Raw genomic sequence first — 15,216 nt, 5'->3', positions numbered from 1 at the left:
TATATATATTTATCTATATATAATACAAATTTATTACTTTAATAAGAAACTTACTCATTTATCGATTTTGTTTTAAAAACAAAATATTTACTTATATATCTACAGTACTAAGATTATGTTTCTTAAGATTTAAATCTTCTTGCAATCAGACTAATTGACACAAATTTGAGTTTGGGTAATATATGTCGACAAAGCATATCGGCATAATGTTATTTTGAATTAATTATATTATTATTATTATTATTATTCTAATTTGCGTGATCGATGAATTTTTACAAATAATCTTTTTATTATAATTTTATACATTTTCTAAATATCTGTATATATATAATTATAATCTTTTCAATTATATACATTTTTTTGTCATAAAATCAATTTAAGTGGTAATTGCAGAGGTGCTTTTTATGATTGAAATCAATTGATTAATTACATACTATTTATGTGCGTATATAAATATATGCATATATACATATATATACACATAAATATATAATAATCATTGTACAAACAGAATAATCATTGTAATCATGGAATATTAAATACGGCAGTCATTATCTGTTATTATTAGAATTTCATATGATAATATGGATAAATGTTACAATATTTCACCTATATCTAACAGTTTAGTGTAAATTAGAGTTATCTGCTAAATACATCGATCAGTCTCAGAATCGTACTTAATATTGATGTTATATCCGATGTTAACAAGTAGCACAATGATGAAAAAGTCATTATATAACTAGAACATCTTGTTGCGAGATCGAATGCCTCCTAGCATATATTTACATACATATTCATCCCTGCCATAATTTATTGAAAACATTCTATACATCCACTTCTGCGTCTAATATAAAAGACAATTCGTTCATAATACAAATGCATATTATGAAGTACTTGTTTATTTAACACGTTAAACACTATGCTAGTTTTTATAGACTGGCTTTAAACTTTCTGCCCAGACCAAGTCGATTACCAATGACAGACATTCTTGTTTCACTCAAATGGAAAACTCAACAAAAGAGGCTTAGCGCTTAACGCGTTAATAACAAGAATTAGAAGGACGAACGTTTATATATGTATGTATATATATATAAATATATGTATAAATTTATAAGCAAGTATAGAGAAAAATTTTGTATGCTCCTAGTTGCACCACGTTATTTTAAGTAAACGTTATATTTAATGCCATAGTAAATTAAGGTAATTGATTTCATAGTAGAAACTTGCAAGATTTACGTTCAATCTTTTTTACATATTATTATTATTATTATTATTATTATTATTAATATTACTTTAAATCAGGTTTCTAAACTATCAGTCTATTAGAGATTTTTATCATATATTTATGTATATATAGGATTAATAATTATCTTTCAAAAATTTGTTATCAAAATCCCTTGTATCTTTGAAAATTTTAGAAACCTGATAATAATAGGGCAGTTTAATTTTTAAAAATGTTTAAATCTTGCATGATTCTCGACAAAAGGTACTCGTTTTGGAATCTGCCAGGTCACACCATGAGAAAGAATATTTGAACCCCTTACATCAGTCATGTTTGTAGACATTTTGTCAAATAGCTATAAACAACATGAAAAATATGATAAAGGATTTTTCTGTTCAGAATATTTTGCCAAAATCAATTATACTATCAATATCATTAATATAAATCATATTGCTGTTTCTTCTTTTATATATATAATTAATCTTAATTATAATATAAACGTTGGTTTCGATTAATTAGAATAAAAATCCACACGCATTTCTTTGACATAATGATAATATAAATACCTGATTAAATCTTAAGACTTAATATTATATTATATAAGCACAACCTTGTCTTCTGTCCTGTTTCATAGTAGATTGTTCTAAAGAAATTTGTATATCAAAGTTTAATTCGTTACTTTGACGTTAATAAAATTGTAATAAAGTATGTATATCGCATACTACGTATCTAATTGATTTTTATATTATGAGAAATTTTATTATATATATATATATATGACAATAGTAATAATTAGCTGCACATTAAATTTATTTTTTTAAATCCTGCAATAATGTTTATCGATAAACTTTTGGTTTAACATTTTTTTTCTTTTTTCAAAAACACGCTTTTAAATATTTTAATATACCATAAGTATCACCCAATCGTATTTCTTAGAATACATGCTATTCAATCTATTCTGGTATTCATTAATTCATGATTCTTTTTCTTAAAAAATAGTAATGAATAATTGATTTCACATTTACATAATAATCAAAAAATAAATAATTCCTAGAATATTGCGAACTGAATTGACCTGGAAAGTATATGATTCTTAATATTTGTTACTTTTCTATAACAATATACACATACATGAAAAGTGTTGAATAAAAAGCAAAGATAATCTGTATAAAAATATATATATATATATATATATATGTATATGTATATATATATGTATATATATAATATTGCATAGCAAGGAAAATATTGTATTGCAAATTAATGTTAATTTAAAATATAAATAAATTAAACAATTATTTATATTTCTCTATAAGGAAGGATCATTGCACAAAATTCAAGATTCGATAAATAATTTATACATAAATCTCTAATCATAATTAATATTTTTTATAGAATACTTATATTATAATTACAACAGTTTATCATAAATAAACCATAACAGTCGTAATTCTGATATTAAGTTTTTCTTTTATTTTATTTTGTTTAATCCTTTGCACTCTGAACATATTTTTTTACTTTTGTCTATAATTTGCGTTTAAAATTATAGAAGTGATAAGAGAGTGTTGAGAATAAAATTCATTTTTCTCCGCAGTTAAGCCAATGGAGTGCGAAGGGTTAATTAATATGATCCGTCCTTTTTACTATTGTAAATCGTAAATTATATAGTGTTAGTTACAAAGGAAAATAATATTCACAATAAAGAGATCATAGACTCTCATAGTCAATAGAAATATATAATGAAAATTTGTCAAAGGACAAGGTGATTTATCTCGTCGTCCTTTGACAAATCTACATATATTCAGTGTTTATCATTTTCATACAAATAATCAAATTTCTTTACTCATTAGAAATCCACTAAAGCCAGACTGGCAGTGCATAATGGTATACAAAACTTTATATTTTAACTCTTTTCTGTTGCAATAGTTGTAAGTAAAAGTATCTTATTAGTAAAAATTATTTAATTTGCGCGCGGTTTTCATTTTACTTTTATTTTATATAAATGTAGCATAAAAGAATGTGACTAAATGCAATAGAATAAGATAAGTTTGATAGGATTCGCTTGCTTAACAAAAGACTTTCTTCCTTTGACGGAAAAGAGTTAAAATATATTTTTTCATTTCTCGTCAAATGGACTTTGAATACGATGATAGTAGATCACAAATTTGACAAACTCCATTTTAATTTTAAATGATTGTTATCAGATTAACCAATTGTATTAAAATTGAATATTACGCTTAAAAATTTAAACGGAATTAGCAATGTATATTGTATGTATAAAAGACTTCGCTCTTGGTTCATGCATATTGAGGTTTAAACTTTATTAAAAATATTTCTGGAAATAGAAAAGAAGTTAATGTCTGTATTATAAAATGCACTGCTATCTTGAATAAAAGTTCCATAGACTGAGAGATACTTTTTTGTTTTTAGTATGTTTTTGATTAAAAATTGAAAAGAAAATAAAAAAAAAGGAAAAAAAAATCATCACAATGAAATAAGAAAGTCTTTTGCGATCGTACATGGACTTTCCTAATAAAATATATAACTCTTATTAGAAAATGTTTTTTTTGTGCATGAAACATGTGTATGATTCAAATAAGATCTGGAGAATAATCACAATAATCTGTTCTCAACAGGTACATTAGTTTGTGTGTTATCTTTCTGTAACGTGTCCATTTCTGAATTCTAGGAACTACCAGCCTTTACTTATTTACCATTATCTTTAAATTTCGTATCAAATAACTGAGACTTCAGCCCATTCCTATTACGAGTGCTTCGTTAGTTGTCACAGGAAATATCTTAATTAAATTTGCTGGTCCAGTTTGCCAATCTGATTATATCATATTCTTAATCATCAATTTTCGTCCCCAGTAATACTGCCTAAATATATCATCATAGTGATATGATTAATTTTATCAAAGTTCAAATTATTTTATTTAAGAAATTAATTTGTATATTATTGCTCTAAGTGGATCAGGATAATAATTCCTGAACACATCATTGGATTCCTTAATTTTAACGTCATGGAATTTTGCACAGATAGTTTTTTTTTCAAATGCATCTGGTACAATAATGTATGTCAACATTAGATCCTAGTTAAATACAAATGACCCTCTTTTTTCAGAATTTTTGGACCCGAACATTTAAAAATTGGCATTTTGGGACATCCACATAAAGTATTCGCATATACGATTGCAAAGATTCACCCAGAAAACTGAAGCTGTGGATGGATAAACTTTGAATATTATTTAATAGTACTCTTATAAATGCATTCAGACCAGAGATGTAATAAACTGCCATCTGCTTTCTCACTGAGTCAATACTTATATATCCTTAGAATATTTTTTTTATAATGATAATTAAACGCATACAGCTTATATTATATTTGAAGGAAAAATTGATAACCTTTCAGAAAATTTATCGAATTTCTAAGAGGTTAGCAATTTATAAGATATGGCAGTTTATAACACGCTCTCTCTAAGTATTCTACAAACGATAGTCGATAAAAATTTTATGATCTTATTCGATTGTTCCTTTTCCTTTTTTTTTCTTTTTCTTTTACAACTACTTCAAAAGTGTAAAACGAATTTCAACATTGTTATTCGTATAAAGTTATTGGTATCATAGATAGTTACAAATATTTGTATCAACTTGTAACAAGTAAGAATAAAAACTTCTTACAATTCTTCTTCTTTTCTTTTTTTTTTTCTTCTTCTAAGAGCACTACTTATCTAATTCATGTCATAACAATTACCCTAGTTAAGAAATCAGTTATTCCCATTCATAACATTATAAACTCTTGAATCGTATTTAAAATACAAAATTCTAAATACATCCTTCCATAGCCTTTGTAGTCTGGGTAATGATGGTAGCATGTTTAAAAAATAAGTTTGTTAGTTTCATAACATATATCTTTACCTATATAAGAAAAAAAAGAAACAAATAATAAATTAAACCGCTATAAGATAATTGACATTAATTAGAAACAGATTGTCTAGAAGGAGTCGCATGCATTGCAAAATCAACAAGTGGGTTGGCAGGGACAGTAACAATAGTATGTGAGCTACCGCTTAAAGTAACATTGGTTGACGATACTAAAGATAATGGCTTACAAGAGAGTTGGTCTATTTGTTTAATAGGCACCAATTTAATTGGCACATCTGACTTTAACCTGACAGATTCCGATACGACAGGGATAGCTTTTAACTGTACACTCTTTATTGGTTGCGTTTTAACAATTGGTTTAAGGTTGGGATTAACATTCATAATTACTTTCGTAATTTTACCCTCACCAACCCCTTGATTAGAAGACTCATCATATCCAGAATCAGAAGACGAATCACTATATTTACTTGTTTGTTTGGTCACTGTCGAATCTAGACCTGATTCTACGCTGTGGGTAGGACTAGCCGATGCAGAACTATGAACAGGACTTGCCGATGCAGAACTATGCGCTGGACTATTTCTTAGCACATTTGACTGTTGCTGCCTTTGTTTAGACAAACTGTTGTTTAGACAACCTGTACATGGTTTTATTAATGATGGGTCTACTATAACTTCTCCATATAGCCCTTTGAATATTGTTCCACAGCAAATGTCTTCCCTAAAATAAAACCACTCATTTATAGAAAAACTGTAATGAAATATAAATTGCCCATTAAACTGACCCAATTATTACACTTTAATTAATACCTTTTGAAATAAGATAAATCAATGAAACCATTAAGAGATAAATCATCTTTTGCATTGGTAACCTCTTGAGCAATGTCTAATGATTTATCAACTGTAGGAATATCGTCGCTGTCAATGGGACTATCTGTTCTACTGAAACACTTGCTACCATTTTCTGGCACATAATTTTCTATAAAAATAAATAAAAAAATTATTTCTTACAATGTACTCGTATATTTAATAAAGAATTTTTTATTTCCATTTTGTAACTCACCAACCAGATCAACAATCATTGAAAGATTTTGTTCACGTTCTGTTTCCGGTTTCAAATAAATGTTGCTTTTCTTTTTCATGATTTTTTCAAACTTCTCGGGTGCGTCTTTAAGTTTTTTTTTATTTTTGGATTTAAATTTAGTCAACGATTTAATTCCAGGCCCTGCACGAGCATCTACAACCTACAAAGATATTATTTTTTATCATTTTATTCATCATTATGATCGCACGTATGTATTACTTTCTATAAAAAATATCAGAATGCAACTAACATGTCTCCAGTTGCGATTACTTCCAGCTGGTAACTTTTTCCATCTCTTAACTAACAATACACAAGCATTACAAATTTCCCCAGTGCGTTTTTCTTCCAATTGAAAACATTTTATAAAATCTTCTTCGTATTTTTTGCTATCAGTAAATCTTGAACTAAAATGAAATAAAATATATTAATTAATTAATCAAAAATAATATTAAAAATATGAAGTAAAATATTACCTGCTAGATTTAGCTTTGCAAATACAACATCCGGTACTGGATCGATAAACTTTGGGTTTGTGAAAACTGAACATATTGCTGATTATTTTAATACTTATTCTGCAACATAGTAAAAAGTAACGAAAGATGATATAAAATCATTCGTTTATCCAATAATAATATTCAAATAATAAATGAAATTATTACATTGATCACACAATACTTTTCACCATACGTTTATCAAATATCTGATATCGCAAAAATCGGAAAACTAGCATCCTCCTGTGATACGAACACTGATGCTTTATTATTTCGTAGATCATAATATCGCGTATCCGCAATCACGATGCTCTTAGCACTGTAGAATCGAAATGAACGTTATCAATAAATTAGTAAACAAACAAATAATATTTTATCTTTTTACTCGTTTTATTTTATAAAAAAGAATGATTGTGTTCAACGATACAGCAATGCCGCTTCTTCCAGCTGGCAGTGTATACAGACGAGAGACGCTACCGCGTTATTTGTAACACGAGGAAAACGGACAACGATTGCAAACACGCACGTAGTACTCCAAACACGTTAGTAACAGTACAGTATAGAAAAGCTCATGCGCAAACCCACGACGCACAATGTTGCGTGCGCATGCACCCGAAAGGGCGTCTCTCTCTCTCTCTCTTTCTCTTTCTTCTCTCTCTCCAAGCTAGCCAACTATTTAAACAAAAAATTTAAAAAGGGTAAAAAATTATTTAGAAACTAATAAAAACAAATGTTTTTTTCCATAACAGGATTTCAAATTTGATTGAAGAATGATTTGTTTTCATCTTTTGGTCTCTGAGGCATCGTAAAAAGATCATGCGCAAACCAAGAGACGCAAATTAAATGTTGCAGCTCGTGTGCAGCAAAAGGGTACTATTATCTTTCTCTCTCTCTTTTTCCAAGCTAGTAAAGGATTTAAAAACAAACATTTAAAAGGGATCGAAAATTGTAAAAAAATAAATATTGGTTTTTCCGAAATGGAATTTTAAATTCGATTTAAGATAAATTTCTTTCATCTTTTTGTTTTTGAGGCATCGTAAGAAGATCATGCGCAAACCCAACAGACGCACAATGTTGCAGGGAGCATCCAACAAGAAGGCGTCTATGATCTCTTTCTCTTTCGAAACCAACCAATACTTCTTAAATAATGCAGAAGGGGTTAAAAATTATTTGCATAAAAACCCTACTTATATCTTTTTATACAGAACGAGATTTCTTTTCGCCTGAGACATCGTAAAATTAATCAGAAAAATAATAAGAAAAAGTATGTCAAGAAATGTCTCGCAGAAGAATGCGTTATTGATATAAAAATATATAAATAATATGTAAATAATCAATATCGTATTTATATATATATATATACATTCTATATAGTTCAGTTGCTTACGCGTGCAACATGGATACGACGTTTGACAATTCTTTCTTCGATTGAATGAATGATTTTGTTGTTGAGAAATATGAGGAGAGAGAGAGAGAGAAAACAAAGTTTCGGAAGATTTTCAAAAGTCTTGGGAAATTTATCAAGGATGACAGGCACATGTTGTGCTGTGTAATCCAAAATACACGTATTCGTTCTATACACGACTGATTCTGAATCTCTCGACTCGCGTGGAACGAAACCGGCTCTCTAAGCTTAAAAAAAAAGAAAAAAAATCAGAAGGATAGAGTGAGCGAGAAAGAGAGAGAACTAGAAAACATATCCGTACCGGCAAAACAGATACCTAAAAATAGGAAGCATGAAAACCACAACAGAGTGCAATGTGCGAATAATATGACGACTTACAGACGGCTTAAAATAACGTCTGTAATTTCTTTTTTTTTTTCTTTTTGTTGTTTTTATTTTATTTTTTTATTTTTTATAAATGTATAAATGTATACGCAAGCTGCTACATTCCGACGATTCTGACTTTGCCAATTTGATTTACATATATATATATATATATATATCATATATCGTGCTCATGTATAAAGCATCGAGCCGGCCGGTCTTCTATACTTTACTCGCGTTCAATAAAATAAATGAAATTGGTACCCCATTTATTTAAAACATAAATAAATTAAATGTACATAACCTAAATATAAATATATTTGGTCGAACGAAAGAGAGCATTAGCGTCGAAATAAATTCGCGAATAAGTTAGGTTATATCTCTATAACCTCAAAAATGATTTCCTCCATTATCCGAAATTCTAAAATGTAAGTCAATCGCGTAACCGTTCGTATTACTCTAATAATAAATAGATAGGATTAGTTATTATCGATAAGATCTAGAACAACAAAATTAATCAAGATTAATACGATATCGTAAGTCAGAGCAAACCATTGTTCATCGTCACCATACGAAAATCGCGTTAAGCTCGGTAAACGTAAAAGCGTATGAAAAAGTAGTTTTCCTTCGGATACCGAATTTGTTCTCTTTCTTTGAGCGTGTGCATTTCTCGTACGTTTGTGCACGTGTCTCGTTTGTCGCGTCCTCGTCTTTTCTTTATTCGTTCTAACCGTTCAAGGTGCCATATTTTCGTTCAATCTTTTTCTTTCTTTCTTTTTAGGGAGGGAGTGGCAACATCGGTAAATCGGTACAGCGTGTTCACAAAACAATGTTGCATTGCACGATGATAATGATGGCAGTAACAGTTATTTCCAAAACGATACGAAAAGTGTAAATAATACATTCTTATCGTTACGCATTATCACCAATGACAAGAAATGTTAACACGAAGTAAGACAAATGATGATGCCGGTAATTAAAACGGAAAGGTTAATACGAAGTAGTTCCATTTTCTATGATCGCGATCGATCGAGAGAAAGGGATATGTAATCTTATTTTTCTTCTTGTCTCCCATGTGATACCGAAAAGCTGTTCGAACTTGTTACCAACCCGGTTACAATCTTTGTTTGCTCGATTACGCGCGCGTCAGCTCTGATAATCTTACAAGTTATTTTGATTTTATTTGTGAACTTAAATACTGATAAATAATCATCGAAATAGTTAATAACATTTTGTTGTTATTCCTCTTGAAGACCAAAATTAAATACCATATTTCAAATGTATGTGATTAAATATTTTTGATTATGATTAACATTTGTAAAAAGATTTGATGATTCAATCGAACAAATTCACTTTCAATTTTATTTTTATTTGTATGTATATTGTCACACGCGTTTCGTTGATATAACACATTGTAAGGAGGAATGGTTGAGAAAGTAGTGACACACATGTGTATCTCTTGTCGTCATGATTTCTCACGTACGTACACGTACGCAGAGAGAATTCGACGCAATGTACTACACTTACAATTAGCCTTGAAGATCTGACCCGATAATTTAAATTTAGTTTCGTTTTGAGTATCCCTTTAGTCTGAAGGAGTAAGCATTTTTCATCTTAAGAAAAATGTCGACATATAATATCAATCAAAAAACGAAAACAAAAAGGAGTGCGAGAGAGAGAGAGAGAGAGAGAGAGAGAGAGAGAGAGAAAGAACAAATTTATAACTATATCGTGTAAACAAAAAGCAAAGTTAAAAGATATGATAACAATCTGAAGAAATAGACTAGTTGAAAGTATGGACCATTGGAAAGATTCATAAATATCCCATATGTTGTCGAAAAAGCTATAATAATTATTTAACGAGAACCAACAAAAGATGACGATGATGATAATGATAAAGACGAGCTAATAAAATTTATTTTTAAAAATCATATTAGTTCGTAATAGGTAAAATTTGAACAAATGTATATCCCTGACACGATTACCCAGTAATCTAACTTTCGTCCTCACTTTTACCGTTGTCTTAAATTCTCCAAAGGAGAATGTACTGTTACGTGTGTGTAAAATGTGCTCGTGCATGTGCGCACGCTCATAGAGATTACGATTTGCGCGCGTTGTTACGCGTTTAGGAAAGTTTCTTTTAAAAAGAGAGAGACAAAAATGAAGGATATGTACACCAAACCCGCGTAACCATTTTCACTTAATCTAATTCGATTGAAGTTTCTCTCTCTCATTGAAAGTGAGAACGTTTTGTCCATGACGTTATCTCCTTACGATAGATCGATAAAAATCCAAAAAACAAATTGTAAGAAAAGGTATTTTCATCTGAAAATAAAAGGAGAGAGAAGAGAGAAAGAGAAAAATCTATGATCGATACTTCAAAAAATTGATTTAAACAATCCTTTTGATACAACTATATATTCCGTTTTTCGATGTCATTCCACAGCTGTTATTGGTTGGGTGGGCGGAGCTTGACGAAAGTGTAGTCCTAATGTTTTTTGTTTATATTTGAAGAAACCTAAGTTTGTCTAATGATGCTATAAAAGTTCGATCGAAATGATGACCTACATAAGAAAATATACATACGTCGTGATAAAACAGGTTTTCTTCATTATTTCGACATGGGCCAATCGCATTTCAAGTTTTTTTTTAATATTTGTTTAACATATATTGAACTTTGCATTGAAATAATTGACGATTTATAAGTGATAAACGTAACGTTGACTAATGAAAATGTATTGTTTTGTTTTATTTTTCAAAGATTAAATGAATTAGTCAAATAAAGTTGAGAAAGAAGAAAAAAAAGCCGCGGTTTATTATTCATGTTGATGAAAAATGGGAAGAGAAGAGGAGAGTAAAGTAGAAGGGACCAATGGGATACCCTTTTGAAACGTGCATCAGGAGTAACTCGACATGGCGCGTGGTTCGGCACGGTGGTCGCCATGATCATTTCTTTCCCTTTCCTTCGCACCGACCGACCGACCAACCAACCAACCCTGTTTCGATGAACACGCACGGCGTAGTGTCAGGACGAAAGATAGAAAAATATAAAATCGATGCTCGAGCAATAAACGATATATCTTCGTAAAGAAAAAAAGAGATATGTTTAATCGTCGTTGTCGTCATTCTGTCTTCGTTGAAGCATCATTGTCGCCCTTACTAATCATCTTTTACGAATGCGTTGTCGCAACGGTAATGTTAACAAGAATAAGAACAGAAAAAGGCAAAACAAATGAATCGAACGGAGTAGTGGCAGGCAGCTACATATATAGTAACCCGCCAGAAGAAGAAGAGTGTACGCGCCATGACAGATGATACGGCACACACAACACAAGTAAACTTGCCAAATAGAAGGAGCCACGCGGTGGCGGCAGCGGCATGAAAACCGCGGGAATCACGACAAGGAATGTTTATTAGATTTATGTCATGTATTACATACGATCGAGGATGGCCGACGACTGGATGGAGATGATCCCGCGTTAAATTGTAGCGTCTTAGTTTGATGCACTGCCAGGACACTTGGTAGATATAGTACTCGATGAAATATCGGGAACGTTAACGATAGGATGGCAATTGTACGTACATATGTACGTACTTATTATACATATATACACACACACCTTACCCGTACCCCGCACACCGTCTTCCTCACCAAACGATCAGTCGTTCCTGCGTACACGAGTGAAAGTTTTCACTCGGCACTTGACATAAACCGGCCTGATTTTTCCCGCCGATTAAATCGAATGCTTCTGTGAACGCGACAGACAATGTTAGCGATATTTCACAGCGATGATAATACTTAAGAATTGCTGCCGACGATACCTCAAAGCAACGTAGCAAAGACCTGATCCTCGACCTCCCCCACAACTAACACATCGGAGACGCTTGACAACTCCGGAACATATTTGTTGATCTCATGAACGTGATTATGCGTGACAATCGATCTGAACGACGACGCGTCCTTCATATAATAATCCCTTGTCTTTTCGCGACGATCGTTAATGAAAATCACAGTAAGATATTTCGATTTAATGACTACAGAATTACTTACCTTTTCAATACAGGTGACGGTCAGATTTGAGAATCTCTTTGCGCAGGTCTATGGTGCTGCTGCCGCCGTACCTTCGAGTCAACTGAGCGATCATTTGCTTTTACGATTTGCTTCGTCATTTTTCTTTATATTTATTTATTTTATGCTTTATATGTTTATTATTAAAAAATTTATTCATTAAAATAAGAATTATTTACAATCAATCAGTATCATTAATGATATCTTTGTTTTAAATGTATTAAAGTAAGAGGCAAACGAAGCGGTATTTTATAACCAATGAGAACCTTTCTACCGTGCACGACCTTTGATGAAGAGAATTACGATTGGTCGTAACCTGCGAAATGACAGGAACGTATATATATTTGACTTTGTTTCCGGTTCTTGGATTTGAGTTGCATTAGTAACCGTTTATTCGGTAAAGCTAGGTTACGATAAGATGAAATTTCTTTTAAATATATTTTCGCGTATATAGATAAGCTTTCACGTATTTATGAATGTGAAATGATACGGATTACAGTATTTGGATTTTTTAATTCAATAAAACTCTTGTGTTCTCAAATTATATTTATCATAAGTGAGATTTAATTTTTTTCTTACGTGAAATGTCAATTTTTTAACAAAGCGTACGTTGACCTATATCTTTTATTTTTAGTTCGTATTCTCTTATAACAATTGTATTATAATGCTCTAATATACTTTTTTCTTAGCAGATTTAAAATTAAATCGATATTGTTCAATAATAAATATTAAGTTATTGCAAAAGTTTATGTACAATTTAAAAATAGTATTTGTTAATTAAGAATGTACTCTCCATCATTTTCTATAACTGACTCTAAACATTTTACAACTTTTTTAATTCCTTCTTTGCAGAAACTGTGTGGTTTTTCTTCAAATAAAGTTGTAAAGTAGTTTTTGATTGCTTTCATGGGATCAAATTTTTTGTCATTAGATCAAAATCTGAAGGGGCAAGGTCAGGGAATACAGCAGATGCTGGAGGATTTTCCATTTTAATTTCCTAAGTTTTACAGTATCTATTGAGCGATATGTGGTCGCTCGTTTTTATAGTGAAAGATAATAATTCCTATTCGATCGACCAAATTTGAATGTTTTGAATATTTTTTTGTCGCAGTTTCAACGTTCACTCCTTTTTTAAACTCATATAACATAACATGACGAAAATGTAACTTTTTATTTTCCATTTTGAATATTAATCTTGCATGCAAATTAATTTAAAGAAACTTTTTTTTAAGGTTATATTGATTCACGACGCATTTAGATAACTGTCAGTTAATAATACGATTATAAAAAAATATCAACACAGTCAAAAGTGGATGCTTCTGCCATCTATAAAAATCATGCACGAACTTTTGCAATAACAATATGTTTTCATTTAGCTCCGTGGACTCCATGGACTATCCTATTCAAATAAAAGATAGGCCATTTGCTAGAATTGCTGCTTGTCCATTTGACAAGCCATTCGGCGATTATACGTCGACGATGGTCACGCTTCTTGTGGATATAAGGATAACTAAATGCCGTACATTAGAGATTCGTTTTTATCAAGCTTAATCCAGGGGGCAGTATTGTACCAAAATCGTGTTTGATGCAAAAATTTTGATATAACATAATAAAGATGACAATATTATAGCTGAAAGAACAAAGATGAATTTAATTAACCCTTTTGCTCCGACATATACGTCCTCGAAAAATGAACATTCAAATACGATGAGCGTATCTAATACACTTTCGAAAAGTGTGCAATCAAATACAAAAGAATAACGCGCTCCGTACACAGCGATCATATTTTGTCACAAGCGCGCCGTAGCGCGAAAGGGTTAATTAATAAAAAAAAACAAAAATTTAATTTTTTTAATATTATCATTTCAATAAGAACATATTGAAACAGAAAGAGTAGTAGCAATATAATAACATTTACACATATAAGGAGACATAAAAATATTATATATATAAGAAGAGTAGTTTTCCTACGTATAGGGGGGCTGAAAATTTCTGATTGCAGCATGTAGAGGGTTGAAAAGTTCAGAACCTATCATACACATGGGTGCAAATTATTGTCACGATTTTTGCAAGATTACGCCAAGATTTTTTTTTATACTTATACAATAAAAATGGATTTAATACTTATTATAATGGAAATGTACTGTGTCTAATATGTAGAGTAGGGCTGAAAAGTTCTGAGTTGAGCATGTGGAGGGCTGTAATAGAAATAGGGCTGTAAGTTTAAACAATATTACATTTGTATAAACATTAGATACTTATTAATATACTATGAATATAAAATAATTTCGAACTCGAATTAATAACTAAGTTAGAAAGTTTAAACAAATGTACTTTCGTTTAAATAATCCAAGATATTAGTAGAGTATATTAGAATGGTCGATAGATCTTAAATAATTGTTAATTAATCAAAAAAACTGTATATTATTGTCTAAAAGAATAGAGTATAAGATCTACGTACCGTTGTCTTCGAAATCTAACAATAAACTGAAACAATGTCCTCTGTGAAAATACTTTTATTACATATTGTTTATATGACTTTTCGAAAGTTGCGCATGTCTATGACGAGAATACTATTTCTAAAAAATAGGCCCATCCAACGGTAGACTTCGAAGAAAACAGTGCATAGATCATATATTCCGAACTTTTTAACGATAATAGACATTTCTATCGATTAATTAACAATGTTTTTAATACTCT

The 15,216-nt window shown here is 30.4% G+C and overlaps 1 protein-coding gene across 8 annotated transcripts; it reads right to left on the bottom strand.

Moving 5' to 3' along the window:
- Positions 1-4,346: 4,346 nt before the first annotated feature.
- LOC106792065 (protein FAM60A) lies at positions 4,347-12,565 on the bottom strand. Of its 8 annotated transcripts, none has more exons than XM_014758178.1 (8): positions 12,270-12,488; positions 12,068-12,196; positions 6,848-6,998; positions 6,662-6,760; positions 6,439-6,592; positions 6,168-6,348; positions 5,915-6,083; positions 4,347-5,825 (listed from the first exon to the last, which is right to left on the bottom strand). In XM_014758178.1, the coding sequence occupies exons 4-8, from the start codon at positions 6,733-6,735 to the stop codon at positions 5,198-5,200; spliced, it is 1,206 nt and encodes a 401-aa protein (XP_014613664.1). In that variant the 5' UTR covers positions 6,736-6,760; positions 6,848-6,998; positions 12,068-12,196; positions 12,270-12,488; the 3' UTR covers positions 4,347-5,197. The 8 variants fall into 8 exon arrangements, with proteins under 8 accessions (XP_014613664.1, XP_014613669.1, XP_014613666.1 ...); XM_014758183.1 differs by having other exon boundaries at positions 6,876-6,998; XM_014758180.1 differs by lacking the exons at positions 12,068-12,196; positions 12,270-12,488 and adding an exon at positions 12,499-12,514.
- Between the last annotated feature and the right edge of the window lie 2,651 nt (positions 12,566-15,216).

Source organism: Polistes canadensis, unplaced genomic scaffold (genome assembly GCF_001313835.1).
Source record: "Polistes canadensis isolate GaletaPanama2010 unplaced genomic scaffold, ASM131383v1 scaffold_373, whole genome shotgun sequence".
NCBI classification, from domain to species: Eukaryota; Metazoa; Arthropoda; class Insecta; order Hymenoptera; family Vespidae; genus Polistes; species Polistes canadensis.
This window is presented reverse-complemented; position numbering and strand designations above follow the sequence as displayed.

Excerpts from the sequence above, each read along its gene's own strand:
- LOC106792065 (XM_014758185.1), bottom strand. The coding sequence starts at position 6,735 with ATGTTCAGTTTTCACAAACCCAAAGTTTATCGATCCAGTACCGGATGT. Across the intron at positions 6,593-6,661 it reads TGCAAAGCTAAATCTAGCAG|TTCAAGATTTACTGATAGCA; the intron begins GTAATATTTTAC and ends ATTTCATTTTAG. Across the intron at positions 6,349-6,438 it reads GTAATCGCAACTGGAGACAT|GTTGTAGATGCTCGTGCAGG; the intron begins GTTAGTTGCATT and ends ATATCTTTGTAG.